Raw genomic sequence first — 20,920 nt, forward strand, 5'->3', positions numbered from 1 at the left:
CATTCATTTTTCATTTTTCATTTCACTCACTTAAGTTTTATCACAATAACGAAGCTCATAGCTTTGTTCCACCTACAAGTGTTTTACAAGTTTGTAACTCAGCAGTGAGAATAACTGCAAACGCAGGCGTGTGACATGGGCAGACACGGGACTGTAGTCAAATATTAGTGAGTCTTGTTTTTGGCTTAAACTAAGGTAATGTTGTGTTTTTGTTTTTTATTGAAAGTGCTTTTCTACACATGGCTATCACCTCTAATGTTATTTTCTTAACAATATATGCGCGTGGAAATATCCTGCATACAAAAGTAACTGTTGCATTTGTTCATTGACATGCTGACTTCCTGATACAATGAATAACAGGCTTGCTGTGATTAAAAGTTGACACTAGACACTCAAACGTTTTGTTTTTTTCCTGACATCCCTCAGGGTATTGTGAAGGTTGGTGCAGTAGATTCAGACCAGCACAAGTCACTGGGTGGCCAGTATGGCGTCAAAGGTTTCCCCACCATCAAGGTCTTTGGAGCCAATAAGAACAAGCCGGAGGACTACCAAGGTACAGCCAAAACCACTGCAATAAACATAACTTTTGTTTGGTGAAGACACAGCTTTGTGAGTTTGAAATCTTCCTCTACAGTGACCTTATCAAGCCCTGATAAAGAAGCTGTTCTGAAAAAAAGTTAAATCTAATTATTATCAGTTCAGAGAAAAGGGGACGTAGGCGTCAGAGAGGCAACTAACGTCACCCTTTCTCAGTAAATCAGCTTGCTTTCAGGGCTTTGTTGGACACTTTCTGACCGTTAAAGTTATTGCGAGGAAGACTTGAGATTCTAAATTAAATTTCTTCGGCTTTGAATCCCCTTCTTCCTTCAGGTGGACGCAGTAGCCAAGCCATCGTGGATGCAGCCATGAACACTCTGCGCACACTGGTAAAAGACAGGCTGAGCGGCAAGTCCGGCAGCTCCGGCTACAACAAACAGGTGGATACATTAGGGACCCCGTGCAGCGGTTTGTTGTAATTATTTGAAATTGGAAACATCAAAAACCCTTAAGTGAACTTTAAGTAACACTCAGCTTCCCTTCCAGCAGAGCGGTGGGGGCAGTAAGGAGGATGTGGTCCAGCTCACTGATGACAACTTTGACAAGATGGTGTTGGGGGGTGACGAGGTGTGGCTGGTGGAGTTCTTCGCCCCCTGGTGTGGACACTGCAAAAGGTGAGTTTGATACCTCACACAGTCCACCCCCAGCTGTAAGAAACAGTGACACACACACACACACACACACACACACTAGTACAATAAATGAATTGTGACTTCTCTACTGTGGAATTAATTCTTTAAGAAAATCAGTCTTTTAAAAAAAATAAATAAATAAATTTCAAACCATCACTTTTTTGCTGTTGTTGACAGCCTGGAGCCCGAGTGGGCAGCTGCAGCCTCGGCTGTCAAGGAGCAGACCAAGGGCAAAGTTCGCCTCGGAGCTGTGGATGCTACTGTGCACCAGACTGTGTCCAGCCGCTACGGGGTGAGAGATAAGTCAATGTGGTGTATTGGTACACAATTCTGATACCCAATAGTTGTACTAGTAGACATAACAACAGTGAGAACCTTCACTGGACACACCCTCAATATGATGCTAGTCTTTTGCAATTTTAACCATTGTTTAAGTTTGCGACTGATAACATTTCAGTTTAAGCAGTCATTGTAACATCAACTAAGACATGTATTGTATTGAATAATGAAGAGACTTTCCTATACTGAATCCTTAAATAACTATCAATATGCCACTAAATCTAAGGTAATGATTTGCAGAACTGGAACAGTGTGTTTTATGTGTTTTTAGGTCCGTGGATTTCCCACCATTAAGATTTTCCGCAAAGGCGAGGAGCCGGAAGACTACCAAGGAGGCCGCACACGTGGAGACATCATCGAGAGGGCTGTGGACCTGTTCTCTGACCACGCTGCTGCTCCTGAACTGCTGGAGGTCAGTGCACTCTGCAGTGTCTTTGCATCATACATTCATGGATGAAAGGTTATAGTGCTGGTGTTAGACTAAAATAAAAGGGTCCGTTAGAATCTGGAGAAGATGCTTTTTGAAATCTAAAATCCATAAACTACGAGATTATCACCTTTGTTTTAAGTTCTGTTTTCTACAGTGTTAATGAACACAATTAATAATCTAACTTTACTAACTTCAATATTGGTTGTTTAGGCATGAGCAGTGACGGTTACCCTGTCAGACAAGACGAACAAAAGCAATTCAGACCCTTACTTACGTTTGTCTAGTTATATAATGATGTGAATTCACAAAACATTAAATTTGTGTGTATTGTACATGTTTGTCCCTCAGATCCTCAATACAGACATCTTGAAGAAGACCTGTGAGGACAGTCAGTTGTGTGTAATTGGTTTTCTGCCACACATCCTGGACACAGGTGAGACTGACTCTGAACATGTTCAATATTAAAACATCATTTTAACCCTTGAATCACTCACCGTGAACCGTCCCCGTGTCTCAACAGGCGCAGCAGGTAGAAACGGCTATGTGGAGGTGATGATGCAGATGGCTGAGAAGTACAAGAAGAAGATGTGGGGGTAAGGATGACGGCACAGTCATGGATTATTACGCAAATTACTAATTGGGACCGACTAATATCCTGTTCTCACGCTCGTCAGCTGGCTGTGGACTGAAGCTGGAGCTCAGATGGAGCTGGAGGCCTCTCTTGGTATTGGTGGATTTGGCTATCCTGCGATGGCGGCAATCAACCTACGCAAAATGAAATTTGCTCTGCTCAGGGGCTCCTTCAGTGAGACTGGCATTCATGAGTTCCTCAGGTAGGTTGTTTTTCTTTCCCATCATATCAAGAAACGATGTAAAAACACGCTTCGGAGTAAGCTGAACGATGGCGCTCATGTGGTTCATCTGTTCCTCAGGGAGCTCTCTGTAGGCCGTGGCTCGACTGCCACATTGGGAGGTGGCACCATGCCCAAGATCCAAACTGTTGAACCCTGGGACGGCAAAGATGGACAGGTGAGCGGGAGCATCACAGTGGAGTTAAATCTCTGACCTTATGTACAGATGAGTCCTATTTGGCCCTACATTTTTGTTAATCTTATACGTGAGCTTAACACACATTGGACGTTTTCCTCTACCTTTCTACGAAGCCGAAACCCACGTTGTACGGATCAATCGTCCAGGTCTTGACAAAAAAAAAAAAAGATGATCTCATCCACAACAGTGTTGACAAAACAGAAAAAAAATACAGCATTTTGTAAAATTGTACAATGGACACAAAGTTAAATATGGACCCTCAGATGGCTTTAAGATGAGACCATATCGTCTGCCTGGCATGCAGCAGAGTTCAGTTTTACTTCTATCGCAGCACAACCTTAAGTCAACACAGTCAACCCAAAACTTCTGACATGCCAGAAATCAAAGTGTTCAAAGACAAATCTTTGATCGTTTGGAACGACTACAGATCCGGCAGAAATTTGGCCCGGTTGTAAAATGTTGGGTTAAAATGTTGTTTCCTGGTTTAATGCGTAGTTGCGTTGCGTCTCTGCCCTACTTCATATGAAGTGAACGTTTTCATGTGTATCCCCGTCTTTGGTAACAGTTTTGTCTTTATTTTCAACTGCAGCTTCCCGTGGAGGAGGACTACGACCTCAGTGACGTAGACCTGGATGATGACTTTGATAAAGATGAGTTATGAGCCCGACCAGGGCGGGAACTGACTTGGTTCAATCTGGTCTGGTCCTGTGCGACCCCGCCTCCCCTCTCCTGTGGACAAATGGGAGGCCCGGTTGCCCAGTTACTGAAATATTCCAGAAAAGACACATGAGACACCTGCAGTTTCTCACATCATCTTTGTCAGTCACATGGGGGGGGGGGGGGGGGGGGGGGGGGGGGGGGGGCATGTGTCATGTCTATGGAGTGAACTCTGCCTCACATACCTGCTGAACATTAGAAGCTGCATGTTTATACGGCAGCCGCCAGCTGAGAGGGGGAGGAGGCTATGAATGTGGCATTTCAGTTGTTCATTCGTCTTTTTCAAATGTTGTTCGTCTCTCCCCTTCTCAGCCACCCTCACGTACCTGTTTTAAAATGTGGACTTGTCAAAGTAACACTTTAATATCAACCTTATGTGACTCTTTCTATATTTGTTTTTTTTTCTCCTTTTTAAACCAGTAAGGGAGAATCTTGCTGGGTTTTCATGTTTGTCCACAAGGGGATACTGTGGGACTTGTGTAGATTTTTCTTACACGACTTTATTTGAATTGTGTGAAAACAAAATTTTTGTTACAAAAATAAAAAGGAATAAAAACAACCACGGCCTCATTATTCACATGAACTGTAACAATATCAGAAAACTCAAATCACCGGGCACATGCAATATGGAAGGCATTCAGAAGAGCAACATAAGCCACTCTTCAACACAGTTGAGTTGAATCAAATTATAAGAAGTGATCTAATTAGTTTCTACCTGGTGTAGCATAATGGGATTTATAATACTTGCAAGCACATAATCCAGTCAGTATAAATATATGATATGGCACTTCACTTATGGAGAACGGGTAAAAAACATTTCAAGTCAAGAGAGCTTTTGGAAAAGCATAAATGCAAAATACCTCAACTGAACGCATGTCATAGTCCACAGGAAAGGAGCCACATTGACCAAAGAGAATTACCCATTAATGTAAACAATAAGACGATGACTTGTGTTCAAAATGAAAGGATTGTCTGGTGAGTGAGCTGTGGCGATGACCAGCCGACAGATGTGGGTTTGTGATGGTGTTTTGGGGGAATGTATGCGTCTATTATTGTCACTGTCCTCAGAACTGACGAGAGGCTCCCTGATCCGACTGCAGCAGTCTGACGATGGACGGGTCGCTCTTGGCACCTTTAATGAACTCCTCCAAAGACAATCTACCTGTGAAGCACAGATCAGAAGAAAAGATTCTCATTCACCAGCGGGTTGAGCATGTGAGGGAGTGAATCGTACAGCAACCACCTAATAAAATCAACAGAAAAGCCTCTAATGTCCCTTTACAATATAATCACCGATGCCCCTGTTAACACAGTCCAGGCAAAGTACACAACTTCTAAATAAATTACAATGAGCTTACATTGTATGACTTAATGATTGAGTCGTTTATAGCTAATAACAGTTGTGCTATTTTCATATAAGTCAGGAAATCTTTAGATGCTCTGTTTAGTAGCACAGTATATTGTTTGTAAGATTATAAAAATGACAATACTTAAATCACTGTTTGAATATTTTACATCTTAGATTTTTTTACCCAGTCTTTGTTAAAACCCAATAGTCAGCATTGCAAAGATACAATCTGACAATGCTGCCAGCAAATGTTATTATTTTAGCACACCACAATTTGTTTAAATTAACTACCACTTTCAGTCACACAGCAACTGTATAAATTGCATTAGAGAGGAGGGTCAGCTGCAGCTGTAGCCGTAGGCCTGGTCTGTGGAACCTTGTGATGTTATAAAACACACATCTTGACCTCCAGACTTTCTGCTCCAAAACACATCTAGGTGCCCACACTGCCATACGACTAGCTCTGAATATCTAACTGAGATGTGACATGTCAAAAACAGCAAGCCTTGGTGTAACTGCCCTGGCTGGCTCTTCTTGAGCAGACGGTCATCAGTAAAATAGCAACACGGGCTCTTTGTGCCACTTTTTAAAAACCCTCTTTGAGCTCCGTCGCTGGTTTTCTCCCCTAATTGAGACACCTTGTCAGTGTTTTGTTGACATTATGCACATTATGCCCATTAACACATTATAACTAATGTGTTAATGGGTTTGGTTGTGTGTATCTACGTCTTTTGTCGCGGCCGTGCAGCTCGGTCTGTGACGCTTGGGAAATGCTTACGTGCACATCACATGGGTGTAGCATCACCTTTTCACACTAAATGTCAGACCACTGACATCGAGGTGGCTCAGCAGGATGAGATACACAAGACTGTTAATTATCTCGTGAGTAATGGTCATGCTGTATGACGTCCTATTTCTCTGTGTCTTTGTCTGTCGTCCAGCTTCCATATTTCCCATTACTCTCAACTGCTCTGTGGAGGCTATTGTATAATGTCAAAAGACATTAAATACCGAATCTTTCACGATATATCTATATCTGGTAAGGCTTTACTTTCAGTGATATATTTAATTATGCATGATGCATTAATAAGCAGTCATTTAATAAATGGTTTATAACACACTATAATGAAGTTGTATGCAGATATAAGACATTTTATTAATGTACAGAATTTGTCAGCACTTTTCTATGATTTTATACTATTACAACTGTCATATGTTTATACACTAGCCCACAGGAGGAGTTATAGTTATTTCTGCTTACAACTACACCAATTGTTAAAGCTTATATACCTGTTTTTGTACCGTGAGAAGAGTAAGAAGCCAGTTTTATTCAGGACTCCCTCTTGCTTTCACGACTGATAGTGACAGCTGGTTGTGATATCTCCTCACTAAAGCATATTGAGCACATCAAAATAAAACATCAGTCTTACCATCATTGTCAATGTCCATCTGTCTGAAGATCTTGTCTGTCCTTTTCTCTGGTGTTGATTCGTCCTCAGGCATCTTCATTACTGAGGATACCATCTTATAAATTGCCTACAAAGGAAGGGGGAGAACGATTGCTGTTTTGTGCATATCAAACTCTGCTTATCGTCTGTGTAAAGCTTTTAGGCAGTCAAAGAAACAACTGTTCCCAACCAGGCAGCAACCTCTGGTTCTAAAAAAAGTGAAGCCAATGTGCCTTAAACTTGCATTCTTTCTAATGGCACACAGGGGGCGACTCCTGGTTTAAAAAATAATTCAGATTGTATGGAAGTCAATGAGAAAATGACCCCACTTGATTTTTTTTTACCTCAGTAAACATTGTAAATGTGACTTTATGTTCTCAATCACTATTCTCAAGTCTTCTTCAAAACATGCATGATGCTCATTTTGTAAATGTTGGTCCCATTTAGAATAAAAGAGACAAAGCAGGGCATGCTTTAACGGTGTGTTTTAAGTTCATGAAAGTTAATTATAACCTTTTTGGTGGCCTAAAAATGTCTTTGGTTTTACTTCGCTCCACCCTCTCGTGTCACTTATGGTTGCAAAATAAGCAAGATGGAGACAGACAAAATGCAGTACTCGTGGGGTTCAAAAAAGCAGTTCACAAACTAATTGGTGATGTCAGTTACTATGACCACCTCTTATATGCTGTTTATGTTCCCATCGGACACATTTGTTCCATCTTTTGTCTGAATGACCTGTTTTCCATTGCTACCTGGTAACGATGGTGCTCTGGCAAATGAAGCCCATCCTGCTGTTAAACTGTTTCACAGTGAGTGACTCATGTGTCAGATGTGTCTATTTGGAACCTCCACAGCTGCACACATTTTTAGATCGTGTAAAGGTCTGTGATGAGGAAAAGGTTTTTGCTGAAAAACGGAAAGCATTGACCTTTAACAAAAGCTCTGATGCTGATGTTGTTTTTTTCACATTCATTTGTATCCACAAACAAAACGAACTGAACCAAAATTGATATGGCCCTGCAGGCTGCTCAGCTCACCATATTGGAAGAGTAAATATAGCCACAGTGATAAGAAAGACAGAAAGGGCAGCCCGCATCCATGATGTGAAGTATCTTATAAATTCAGACCCACAAATGACTGCCGAGCCTAAAAGCAGTCACAGGACAGAAAGCTGTACACTGAACTATTAGTGGATACATCTGTAATCGGCAACTATTTTGACAATTGATGTTGTTTTAGCAATTTTTCTAGCAAAGGTATTAAAACTTTTTCAGTTCCAACTTTTTTTTTTTTTACTTATTAGTAAACTGAATATCTTTAGGTTTTGGACTGTTGACAAAACAAGACGCTTACCGACTCACTTTGGGATTAAGGAAATTGTCACGGTATTTTTCACTATTTTCTGACATTTTATAGACCACACAATGTATCAATTATTCTATCTAGACAATAAACAGCAGATTTATATATGTAAGTAATCATTAATTGCAGCCATACTTGGAATTAAAATCAGTATAAATAGTATTAATTTAGTTTAGTCCGTAGTTTTTAATAAATTACATTTGTTATTTTGTTATGGATATAGATTTGGCTTAAAATGTGCTAAACCCAAAGGAATCTGATTAAATGTCTCAGTTTTGTCTGTCGTTTCCCTTTCCTTTCCTTTCCTTTCCTTTTTTCTACATCATCAGTCATTCTGATGTAGTGAATTAGCCAAACTAGTAGAAACCTTTTAAATTTACATTCCTCCTACTTGAATAATCACTGTCTTATATATGAGATGCACTGCTTGAAGAACCTCGTTATATATCTGCAGAATGAGGCTGATCCTGACCAAAACTAAGCAAGACACTGATGTACACAGCATAAACATCAATGAAGAAACCCTATTCTGTCATACAGTACGTCCTCACCTGAACTATCTCCAGCATCTCTGCCCGGCTGATGTACCCATTCCCGTCCAAGTCGTACATGCTGAAGGCCCAGCGCAGCTTCTGCTCCAACCCGCCACGAGATGTCACGCTCAGGGCGATGATGAACTCCCTGAAGTCGATGGTGGCGTCTCCGTTGGTGTCAAACGTGCGGAAGACGTGCTCGGCGAACTTTGAGGCATCTCCGTAGGGGAAAAAGTTGGCATAGATCTTCTTGAACTCCTCCACAGTTAGGTGGCCAGTTGGACAGTCCTTGAGGAAGCCGCGGTACCACTCCTGCAGCTCGTGGTCGGTGAACTCTGTGTTCTCTCTCAGGTCGTTCAGGACCTCGGGCCGCAGCTTGCTGTTCTGTTTCCCCATGACACAGCACTCTCAGGTAGGCAGGCAGGTAGCTGGGCTGGTGTTTCTACCTTCTCCTTTCACTTCTCCACTCCCCCTTCGCTTTTACTGTCCACGTCGTCGGCTGCTCGGCTTCCTCTGCTCCTGCAGGGGAACCAACAGCGCTCATTAATATCCTTGTGTGAACATCATAAATGATTCATTGGTTCAATAACTCCTCTCAGCTTGCAGCAGTGTTTTATCATAAAAACATGTGCTGATGATGCTTCTCAGGCAGCCAAGCTGAGGGATAAATCTGGACAGTTGAGACAATGTCCATACACAGTAGGAAAAATAGAGATTAGATTACAACTCAAACCTCATGAGGTTACGATATGTGTGTGTGTGTGTGTGTGTGTGGTGGGGCTGTGGATGTGTCTCCACGGATAGACTATTAATCCTCTGTCACAGTGATCATTTATCGACCTGTAATTGCAGGACAAGTGTTCTGGTGTAGTGTAATTCTCAATAAACCCACTTCAGGCTGATACTGACTGTTGTTACTGAGAAAGCCAGACATTCACCTCAACAATAGTCCTCACCTGTATGTGAAAATGCATATTCTAATTTATTTTAAGCGGTGGAGTTCATACACTGACCAACTAGAGAAATACAGATGAAGGGGAAAAAATACCAATGCTAACAAAGACACTGAAGCATTGACCACCTGGACCTATTCACCTCTGGTTTTTGCGGTTTGTTCAAATTCGGTTTCCATGGTTATAATCTCTTTATTCATGTATGCGGGGGTATTCATGATTGAGGATGTGAGGATGCATGAAAACAACACATCCAGGACAAAACCAAAACAACACAGTAAGTATTAGATGGGACACTCTGTGCATGCAGCCCACCGATGAAGCAGAGGCAAACATGGGTGTTAGTACGCAAGAAGGTTATGACACTTGCATAACAACAGGTGATTGTTTTGATTTGTTCAAATAAGAGAAGAAAATCTTTCATGCTTCATAGATTTTGTCAGCAAGGGAAAGGTGGTATAAAGACACACATTTATTGTCAATCACATGAGGAAATTAAATCCATCTGCTTGTCCTCATTTTCAGTATCAACCATCTAAAATCTGTGTTTCATCAGAGGTTTGAGAGCAGCCTTCGTATGAAAGAAAGGAACAGAAAGAAAGGGGCGAATTTCAACACGGTCAGAATGTTAAAATGTCCTTTTTTGGAAATCGAAAGAAGAAATTGACCAAAACCTGAGCAAATCTTTTACAACACGAATCTGGTGAAGTGTGCGTGGGAGGGAAAGAAAAAGAGATGTGCGAGGGCAGGGAGGAAGAAAGAATCGAAAAAGTATGACACATAAAAAGAAAAACTATTTCCAGCTAATACCAGCGGTTTAATTACATAATAATCCTTCTGAATAACACATCTACTCCTCTGTGTTACGTAGAATGAATTCATGGCAGGGAGAGATGTATTATCCCCATGTTCGTTCTCTTCCAATTATTGAAATCCCATTACTCCTGTGTCATTGGCACCAGAATGATTTTATCTGGCGTAGAACAAATGAGAACTGTGTGAATTTGGATGAGGTCTTTTCAACACGCAGACGCCCTTATTTCTCATAATTGTTACATGGGTGTAATTTCCTGCAATTTTATGAATCAAAGTCAGAGAGTAACATGAGAGGCAGGCAGGCCGGCAGGTTTGAGGACCAGACAGTAACATAAACGCTTAACAACGTCACCCACTTATAGACGGAAAATAAATCATTAAAACCACGTGCACAACACATGTGACACGGTTTATCCCTTACCCCAGTTTACTTGACACGTTTTTAAACAGTGTGGTGGGTACGATTTTGAACATTGTAAGGCCATAATATTGAGTTCCAGATTGTTACATTTTTTGTTGGAAATAATTTAAGATTTAAGGGTCTACATGCTCTGTGAGGCTGTGCTTAGTGGTGGCTTTGAGTTAAATGCTAACATAATGCTAGCAAAACAAAAATTGTGTGCCAAACCATCAAGCAGAAATGAGATCATTCACTTGCATGAAAACTTTGACCTGCTGGAGGAAAAGTAAGTAAATCACTGAGGTCATAAGGATTCATCTTCTGCTCAATGATGAATCCAATGAATGAATAACATGATACAAATAGTCTTAGAACAAATAGCCCTCTATTGCATTTTGAAAAAGTAACAACACTATCATATCACATGGCTTTCATGGCAGCAAGCTTGTGACCGTAGAATAAAAGCTGCACTTCGAGAATATAACATCAATGTCAGCTGACTGTGTTTAAACACGGCTATGGTATAAATTGCACACTGCCCTGCAGGCCGGACCATAGTCTTCCGCTCTAATGTACAACAAGGATGAGGGAGCGGCAGCATCTCCTCAGCTCTGGGTCACATGGACTTTTCCAGGACAGCTCAGTGAGCAGGCTGAGCTGGAACAGACATAAATATGGGCGTTGCTTTTTTTATTCCCTCATAAGAAATCCAGCAGATTCCAGCCTGGAAGACTGAAAAGTGCTGCCATGACGTTGGAGAGAAAACAGCAAATCAGTCTCGTAAAGAAAATGTACAAACACACTCGCAAAACAGATTTACAGTTTCCCCTGGCCTCTGAAATATGCTCATTTATTATGCTCGGAATAAAAAACAAAAAGAGTCGGACAATGTCGCAACACTGATCAAGCTCATTTCTGGGCTGAAGTGAGAACAGCTGCCTCGTAACTGTTGTTTCCGTTGTCCACATATGAAATATTGCTGCAAGAACCTGTTACCTTCTGCAGGAACAGTTGCCTGCCTCTCTGCGATGGGCAATCAGCTGTATTGTAGTTCTGTTTGTGCTTCCTGTGTATGCAATGAATGCATACAGGCCTCAATTTGAGACGTCACAGGATGTTTTAGATGTTTTCACAGCTGGGAACTGGGCAGGTCATTTTCTTAAGTTTCTACTTGGTGCAGTGGAAAACATCTTGAAATGTGGTCAGAAATAACTTCTGGATATTGACATCTACATGACCTCCTGTGCAAAGAAAGTCAGGCTCTCGCTGCCTCGACTGTTGCAAAATGCAAAATAAGTTTGCAAGACCAAACACTGTCTGCGAGTGTCGTTTGATACACAACAGTGCCAATGACATTGCCATTTCAAGATTCCGTGTTTGCAATTCCTCTCTAATACGAAGCAACAGTCTCTCATCTAGTCCACAACCCCCGTAGCTGTTCCTGCTCTGTATGGTCCACTTTTTCCAGTGGGTTCCCAGCCTAATGAGACTGGTTCACACGGGCTCCAGTGCAGCAAGTATCCCCCTGCCCAAGGCTACAGTGGAGATCTTCTAAACCCCTGACCAGGCAACTTTCACTGCTGTTTGCCATTCTCAGGCCCACTTAATTTCCTGTGTATTGGCTTTTCACAACAAAGAAATCCTCCATTCTTTTCCCAGATACTCAATACTTCTTGTAACAACAAAGAATAAATCTCAAAGACCGTCAGAAAAGGAGAGATGAGGGGTGTTTGTTTAGATACATAGTAGTAGTAGTCCATCTATCCATCAAAGCATGACACAAAGCTGATGGAGCTCATTATGCCTCTGACATTGCATCAGTTAGTGAGTATTATTAGTAACTATTTTCTAAACATCTGTTAATTGTGTAAGTCATTCTGTAAGGGAAAAAAAAAAACCTTGATTCTGTCTTTAATTTGATCATAGATTTCACTTTTGGGGTCTTGACTGTAAGTTGAAAAAACAAAGACATTGAAGACTTCAACCCTGTACTCTGGGAAGTTGTGATGGACATTTTTCAGCATTCTGAAGCCATAAAAACAGAGTTTGTTAATTGGCTGCATCATTTACGATCATCAACCTCTTCCCATCCTCAACTCTGCAATATGAAAATATTTTCCATGCGGTCTGTGTTGTGGCTCCTCCTCAAACAAACCGATACGGTTCGGTGCACAGAAAGAAAGCAGAGTTACCATTTTAGTGCTGCATGTAGGTAGCGTGCTGTGCAGTGGATGAGCAGAGCTGCGACGCGGCCTGAGGTTCTTCGTGCTACTGCTAACTTAGACTGCATCAGGTGGGTGAGGAGTTAGTCCAGTGCGAGAGGAAGGAAAAAAGAGAACATTTGCTCTCAAGTTATTCTCGCTTTCAGCGCTGCTTCGTGGCAGTCTCTCTGAACTAGTGTCAGAGAAAATCAAGCAGGGGATCAGGATGAAGTCCCCCGACACACCAGTAGCCAAGGCAACAGGATAGTAGTGCTAAGGCTTATGAGAGGGAGGCGGTGTAGCTATCAATCTGTGGCAAACGCAGGGCCGGACATACAGTACATCGAGACATTTAAAAGGCTTGCTGTTGGTTTTTAAAAACAGTTAAATCTATTACAGCTGTATTCTTTTTCTGTTTAGGGTCATCCACAATGATTTCTGCATCATGCGCATTGCTCAAAAGTTCACTACAGCAAAATCCTTATGTGTATTTTTAGGTTTACAACCTTGCTAAGAATGTTTTTTTATTTATTTTTTTTATTTTGGATACACTGTACACAAGTTGGCTCTGTTCTTGTTATCAAAAAGAAATGAAATTAATGGACTAGCAAGCATAATTATGGCAAGATACAAAGTTTTAAGGGATGGATATAGACAAAAGAGCTTGACACACCTTTGTTCATCAATACTGAGTCTATTTTTCTTAGGGCTGGGCAACATCTCTATTATTATTTATAGACATCTGAAATCATATAATGAAATAGACTTATCATGCCACTGTTCGACAAATATCTGCTGTCCCCCAAAAATAAATTTCAAGCAAGCTATGATTAAAAATTATAAACAAAATGTAAGTTAGTTGAAAATCTCATTGAGTCTAAAGTTACTTAAAGTAACTTCATTCTGTGTTGATGTTGGCGGCCTCTCAGGATGAAAGCTGTACTGTTTCTGAGCAACCTTGTGAAAGAAAACCTCATATTTTACAGCAGCAGTGTCTGACAGCCTGCTCCGCTCAGTCCTAGTTCTGGCTCTCCCGGGCTTATAATGATGATATAGAAATAGCCAATTAATTCGCTGATGGACTTGTTTACTTATGTAGATCATGTGTAGGCATCAGTATTAAATTGGGACTGTTTCATAACCGGTCAAAAGTTCCTCACAGTAACTTTAGATTTTTCAAGAGACCTGAGAATACATTGCATTTACACATCACGTCACAAGATAAATTCAGTAACACACACGCACACACACAGATGCACTATTGGTTACTTATTATATAAAATACGTTATCAAAGTATTTGTTTCAGGCTACACATTGAAAGGTTTGCTCCAACAGTGAACAGTTTGTTGCTGAACAGTTCACTTTGTTTATTTTTGAAAATACCTTTGCAATATTGTGATATAGCCTGTTGATACAAGAAAATGCCCCTATAATTGTGATAGTAACTTCAAGAATATTACCCTAATTTGTCTTCAACACAAGATTCAAATACATTAATTGCCACAGCAGACCAGGATGGACTAATTACTCATTAAGGACAAAACAGTAGCTTTAACCAGTCATTCAGATAAAGTCATGTTAACTTACCTAGTTTAGGAGTAACAGCTGTTTGTGAATCTTCCGGTTCAAAAAGTCCACTTTGGTTAAGCCCACTTTCCAACTTCACCAGATGCCGCACGTTTCCTTCACCGTTATTAACCTACAGTAGCCAAACCTAACACCTCTTATTGATAAAGCTAAAGATGCCCGAGAGAGTTTCACCGTCTGACTCTATCAGAAGATTAACATTTTGGAGTTTGACCAGAATAAATGTTGCTGTTTGAAGCGAGCTTTTTCTTTCCTCGGTCCTGCCTCCAGTCCTCGGTGTAGCCGCTTTATCATTTAGTGGAAGATGTGGCACAGAGCTCGGTTTTCGTCTGACTTCCCGACTTTACAACTAAAGGGTTTATTTTTCTCTTCGAAGGCAATTTAACAGACTTGGTCTGTATGTGAGATAAGTAAGCGCTGCTTACAATGATGCATAACAAATATACGTGTCGAAACTAAACGTATTCGTTATTTGCAATGTATTTTATAACGATTTTGCCGACTTGTTGTACTTAAACTCCCCCCGCCCACTGAATGGATCAGTCCACACTCACTGCTTCCATCGTAGGAACAGTCGCAGCAGCGTCCTGTGGAAAATTATCAAAGCAGACTATAATTAGCACGATATCTAAAATAGACGGTTCACATTTATGGGAAAATCTTGATACTAAGAAAAAAACTCTGCAACTGCACCAAACATACTTATTACAATGCGAAACTCACAAAAACAGTAATTCTATAATCAAATTTAGATGAAACTATTCTAGCATATATGTTAAAATGTATATGACATTAAATAGCCAAGGATTTGATTAGCATACTTCCATTACAAAGAAGTAACACCCCAGAGACATATCCAGAAAGAGTTGGAGTAGCGCAAGTGTTGATATCGTGATTCCTTGGACAATCTTTTTTATGTACAACCTACAAACACCAGCATCACCGTGAGCTCTGAAAAGAAATGTATTTCATCCATCACGCGCCCATCTAATGTCGTGGAACAAGCTGCAATGCTCATTATTACAAAACATGCATATATTACATTTAAAAAGGTTACAACCTAATTATATCTTTCCCCAGACTTCTCTCTCTCTCTCTCTTAGCTTCACTGAAGATAACTGGTCCATCAGTAAGGTCTCTTGTATAGGCTAAAGTGACACTGCAGACAGGGCGGTGTGTATGTCAGCATTTCATTGAGTGGATAAATAATTAACTGTGTGTGTGTGTGTGTCTTCCTGAAGCCTGACACCTGTTTCTATAAGCACATGGAATGTTTATCTCTACCTAAGAGTGAGTACAATAGAGATAGGAGGGGGGGGGGGGGGGGGGGGGGGGGGGGGAAGAGGGGGGGTGAGGCAGCTATAAAGTAGTCTGAGTTTGTTTCTATTGCCAATTTGTAACTTAATACTGTCATAAGCGTGTCGTTGCTGTGGTAATGCGGATGAAAAACATTGCTGGGACTTTCTTAAAAAAAGGATGTCTTTGATATTTTTTCAGGGAGAATTTCCCATATAAAAATAGCTTTTCATGTAGTCACTACTGTCAAACCAGTTTGAACTGATGCTCTATTTCAAGAGAGAACTTTAAATTGAATGAGCAAGGATTCAATATATCAAGTCTTACTCAAGGACACAACATAATGACTGCTGCTGGGATTGAACATGAGACAGTGTAGTAAAGCAGGAATACTGTATTGATAGTGACAGTGTCTGTGTTGCTCTGCAGAAACATAAGGATCCACTAGAGGCCACTGACAGCCCTCCACTCTGCATGGTACTGTTGTTGGTTGTTACGTTGATAGGTGGGTCTTAAAGCTTAAACTCAGCTGACGGGTGAGTTTTAATAGACCAGACTGGGCTGTAACTTTGACGTAAGTGTGTTTACAAGCACAGTCTCCTTCTAGCCAATTAGTAGAGTATTCTGTATGTGGATGTAGTGGTGCCATGTTGTGTCATTTCTCTTTACTGTTTGTTTTGCCAGAACATTACAATATGTTGCCACAAAAACATAAATCGCTCTTTTATCCACACAGATATGTTCATGCATACACACATATAAATATGTATACAGCCACACACACACAAACACAGGATTCATACATGTATCTCAAAATATTTTTTTCTTTTGCTTTCAAACTAAACGATGATGCATGTCTCCTCGCAAATAATAGGATTTGTTTCATTATGAACACAACACAAATCAGCTTGATGCCGTTAATTTATTTGCTGACAAAAGTAAATAAATGTTACATAAAACAAAAAAAAAGAGAGAAGTGCGCTCGGTAAAGTGCAGATCTCAGCCAGTAGTGTCTGCAGCGACCAATGCTGTAATGTTGGATTGAATGAATAGGCCTACAACCCACATTTCTAAACTGTAAGTGTATCAGGGGTGTTTTTTTTTCTCAACAGACAAGCTCTCAATTTCAGCTATGCAGTTGTCTGCACTGGGTCTGTGCAGGACCGCGTCTCAGCTGCGTCTCACGGGTGTAACCACGCTTGAAGCGTTTATTTAGTCTTCAAGTCTATGTTTTCGATAATATAAAGGTTTTAAGCCCAATTAAAAAAGCACAAAATAACTGTCTCTGGGCGCAGAATAACGACTGACGGCAATGCACTCAGCTGTGTTATCACTAGCGACCCCTACCAGCCGGCAGCTGGTTAAGAGCAGTGAGTGAGGAGCCAGCAGGCAGAAAATGGCAGTATATCAATCAGGTATAAAAGGTTTTTTAATAAAGTGTGAGTCACCACAACCACCAGAGGTCGTTGAGCATGCAGCCATGACTGGCCATGCAAAATATTGTGCAGTTTGCTGCTGCAAAATGTGAGATTAGCCGTGGACAGACACAGAGGTACACATTCACTCATGAACGCACGAACGGACACAGCGGAGCGATTGCATGATTCTCCTGGTGGAGATAAAAATCATTTAGATCATCATGGGACACTGTAAGCCTAAACAATGTCTTCATCCTTAAGTCTGAGTTTGTCTTACTTTTAGGCAGATTAACAGGTCTATCTGCACAGATTCTGCAAGAAAATTATAATAATTTCAGACAATTCTTACTTTACAATTCTATTTTCTGGTGACTTCACTACAGTAGCACCTTACTGTGTTGTAATGGATGATGCTGATGTGAAAAGATTAGATTGAGTGAAGTTCAAGTCTGCACATGTTGCAGCATAGTGTTGAATGTCTTCATAAAAATAACTTGTTGAATCTCTGCCCTCTATGGTACACATGCACATTTAATCTTTCACATGATTAGTGAAGAGCAGTCACTCACTGCAGCTGCAGGCGCTCCTCAAATATTGATCAGCACGTCTTTACATTAAACAGGGTGAGGGGCAATGCTCCCCTCGATGGTCTTCTGTCAATATTTAGGAAACACGTGGTACTGAAATCAAGGTTTAACTTGATTGAGGCCGAATGACAATTTTTTATACGTTCGATTCAATTCACTTTTCACGGCCAAGGTTCACATACATTTTGATCTGTGACCAACAGTCATTCGCTGGCATTCACATTTTAATTATTGTTATCAACAGGTTTTGTATAATCGAAGAAATTTCCATCTTTGCTTTTAGCTTCATCTTCACATTTTGACCATGTCAACTCTGTTAGTGAAGAAACCAGAAGCCATTTTTTAATTTTTTCGTGGCCTGAGGGTATATCCAGCTTTTTCAACCACAGATTTCTCTTCTTTCTGTGAAATTTATACATTTCAGTTAGAAACTGATAGATGTTTGTTTTTGAAAAAAAATTACTGTACAGCAACAGCTCAAAATCATTTATTATTATTACTGTTAAGCTAAATGTGCTGTAAACCTGCAGATTTGCACGAGGCTACTTCACCCTTTACTGAGTTGTGTTGAAAGTGGCAATGCTGAGTAGACTTTCCTAGAAGTTTCTAGATGTAGATTTGAAGCTCTGCTGTGCATGTACACTTTGCCCTTATACAAGTCTGAACACACTGTTGCTGACTATACTATATGTGCAGTAAATACATTATTTTAGGACTCCTGTGTTTGTCTAAGCTTATTCAGGTGATTCATTTTCGTTTGAATGCTCTTCTCTTGTGACCTCAAGATAAATGTGAAAGAAGTATTGTAAAAGTGACATAATATAACACATATTACTACAGGTATTACTGTAAATGTCAAATTCAATGTAAAATCATCACAACACTTCTTCAATTATCATTATGCTGTGATGATAGTGGCATCACAGCATAAAACCCCTTTACTTTGGACTCAACATTGCATGTTTAATTAATTAAGTAAGGAAATTAGGTGAAGCAGAGATGCTAAACAAATTCCATAACAGCAATAATCATTTTTAGCCATCTTAGCAAAATGTCTCTAGAGATTGCAATGTCAATGTGTTGTCGAGTACTCAGAACACAATTTAGAATAATTTTCGAGCCTTCATCTAGCGCCATCATCAGGTCCAAATTTCAGATTGTCCAATAATTTGTTTTTTGATCAGCTACCTGCAAAACTAATAACATTCTCATGCTAAGAAGCAAGTGTAAGAATGCTTACACAAACTAATATGGTGAACACGATAACCACTACACGTGCTAAATTATACCTGCATGTTAGCATTACCATTGGTAGCATGTTAGCATGCTGATGTTAGCATTTAGCAGTGAGGGAAAGTATGAAACCCCAGTTCCGTGAGGTCTCACTTTCTTTCTATAGCTTTTGTTAGTAGAAAGGCCAGTGCTTGTGTGCATCAGTGTCTGTTTATGAACAAGATTATCATTTACACTTCATACCATGTCAAAAGAAATGACATATATTTGCCTGACGTATATTCCACTCATTCACTCACGTAGCAGAAATGCTTTTGTAATTTCATACCTTGAGTAGAAGCATCCAGTCAGTGGTTTTCAGGTCTTCGGATGTAGGAGGTAGAGCAAAGGTTAACATCCAACACAATTCTGCCAATCAAAGTCCACTGACAATGTTTTCGTGTGTGTCTGTGTGTGTATATCTGCATGAGTATATGTGACTGTTGGAGAGAAGCCAAATGTGCAATGCATATGATGTACTGTACAGGCACAGTATACTGCGTGTTCTGTACAGGTGGAGTACTGGGTGTGTGTCCTGTAGTCGAAAAGGGACTTTCAACTTGGAGGGTGGCTAGAATGATTTGTGTGTGTGTATATGCTCAAATAGGTAAATTCTGTGATTGCAAGAAACATTTCAACACTTCTGAACTCATCTGAGATGCGAGTCAATGAAAAACTTAATCAATTGACTGATCTCCCCTTTTGAAAATGTAAAGTTTATGTTTCTATGCTATAAACATTTTTTTTGGGATGCAAATAAACAAGACTTCTAATGCATCGACCTTTTGTTAATATATACTGTATATATATATATATATATATATATATATATATATATATATATACAGTATGCCTCTGCTTGTTTTTCAGTAGTTGACCAACTCAAAAACTAATGGACACATTAGAATGAGCTTTGCTATCCACTTCATCATGCTTAAAAACATTTAGACACTGCAGCTCAGTAGACCATTACACCAAATAAAAAACATAAAAAAACTCCTTACCTACCATTGATAAGTCGTGCAAATTCATGCACAGTGTACTATATTCAGTGTTTTATTTTGTGATTTTCTTCCATACAATCAAATAAATACCTGTGCAGCATAATGTACTCATTATGTTTTTAACAGAAATGTCGGAACCTGGTTGGTTTAATAACAATTCAATTTGACAAAAATATAGGATAATTTCTCTGACTTGTTGGTCCTGAGACTGTCTTAATATTTGAACATGAAAATCTTTCTGCTAATAATACAATATTGAAGTACTCTTGTACATGTGAAATTTTCATGTATGTGTGCAATCATGCATTCTCTATGCTGCGTGGTAGGTGGTAAACTTTGATCTGGCTTATGGAATGGGGACGTTTTATCAGGTTTGGTCTCAAGGGCTATCTGTCAGTTACAGATAAGGCGAAAGAACAATATAACTTTGAGGAACATGGGGATTTATGACACAGTGATGCCCTGTGCATGACTTCATTGTGTCTGGACTTTCAGCCAATGTTTGTTGAACCAGATTGACTAATACCGTAAGTCAGTAAACCTTTGGAGAATAAACTGCAAGCTGTATGATGCAGTTAACAGTGTTGCAGATTAGTGCTTTTTCACTTTTTGCATTTATTATGAGGGAGACATTACATATGAAGATCAAGTAACTGAAATATTGTGTTGACGTTGCATAAAACATCTACATCTATTCACTAAGGTAATAATATTATGCATACAAAATTAACATAAATGTATATTCACATCGTGACTTGGAATAAAATACAAAAAATAAATGGTGTGAATAATACAAAAAAAGCAAACCAAAATAAGCAGATTGGTGTGCTTTGCCCTAGCCAAAGCTTTCACATTACATTTATTTGCAGTTTATTATGAATTATTCTCCAACCTCCATTTAAACCTTGTATGATCCTAATTATAAATTA

At 39.9% G+C, this 20,920-nt stretch overlaps 2 protein-coding genes across 3 annotated transcripts in view; one reads left to right on the plus strand and one right to left on the minus strand.

Moving 5' to 3' along the window:
• The window catches only part of pdia6 (protein disulfide isomerase family A, member 6), a 6,121-nt gene extending 1,797 nt beyond the window's left edge, over positions 1-4,324 (plus strand). Inside the window, exons 4-13 of one of the 2 annotated variants that reach the window (XM_031878388.1) lie at positions 427-553; positions 871-977; positions 1,084-1,211; positions 1,407-1,521; positions 1,840-1,980; positions 2,347-2,431; positions 2,519-2,591; positions 2,673-2,831; positions 2,931-3,027; positions 3,638-4,324. In XM_031878388.1, the coding sequence (XP_031734248.1) occupies positions 427-553; positions 871-977; positions 1,084-1,211; positions 1,407-1,521; positions 1,840-1,980; positions 2,347-2,431; positions 2,519-2,591; positions 2,673-2,831; positions 2,931-3,027; positions 3,638-3,709 (1,104 nt within the window). In that variant the 3' untranslated portion in view covers positions 3,710-4,324. The remainder of the gene's footprint in view (positions 1-426; positions 554-870; positions 978-1,083; positions 1,212-1,406; positions 1,522-1,839; positions 1,981-2,346; positions 2,432-2,518; positions 2,592-2,672; positions 2,832-2,930; positions 3,028-3,637) is intronic. The other variant, XM_031878389.1, reaches the window with a different exon arrangement.
• On the minus strand, positions 3,914-14,695 carry hpcal1 (hippocalcin-like 1). The gene is made up of 4 exons (XM_031878390.1): positions 14,415-14,695; positions 8,475-8,975; positions 6,544-6,649; positions 3,914-4,927 (listed from the first exon to the last, which is right to left on the minus strand). Exons 2-4 carry the CDS (start codon positions 8,850-8,852, stop codon positions 4,830-4,832), a joined length of 582 nt encoding a protein of 193 aa, XP_031734250.1. The 5' UTR covers positions 8,853-8,975; positions 14,415-14,695; the 3' UTR covers positions 3,914-4,829.
• Between the last annotated feature and the right edge of the window lie 6,225 nt (positions 14,696-20,920).

Source organism: Anarrhichthys ocellatus, unplaced genomic scaffold (genome assembly GCF_004355925.1).
Source record: "Anarrhichthys ocellatus isolate YVR2014 unplaced genomic scaffold, GSC_Weel_1.0 scaffold175, whole genome shotgun sequence".
Lineage (NCBI taxonomy): Eukaryota > Metazoa > Chordata > Actinopteri > Perciformes > Anarhichadidae > Anarrhichthys > Anarrhichthys ocellatus.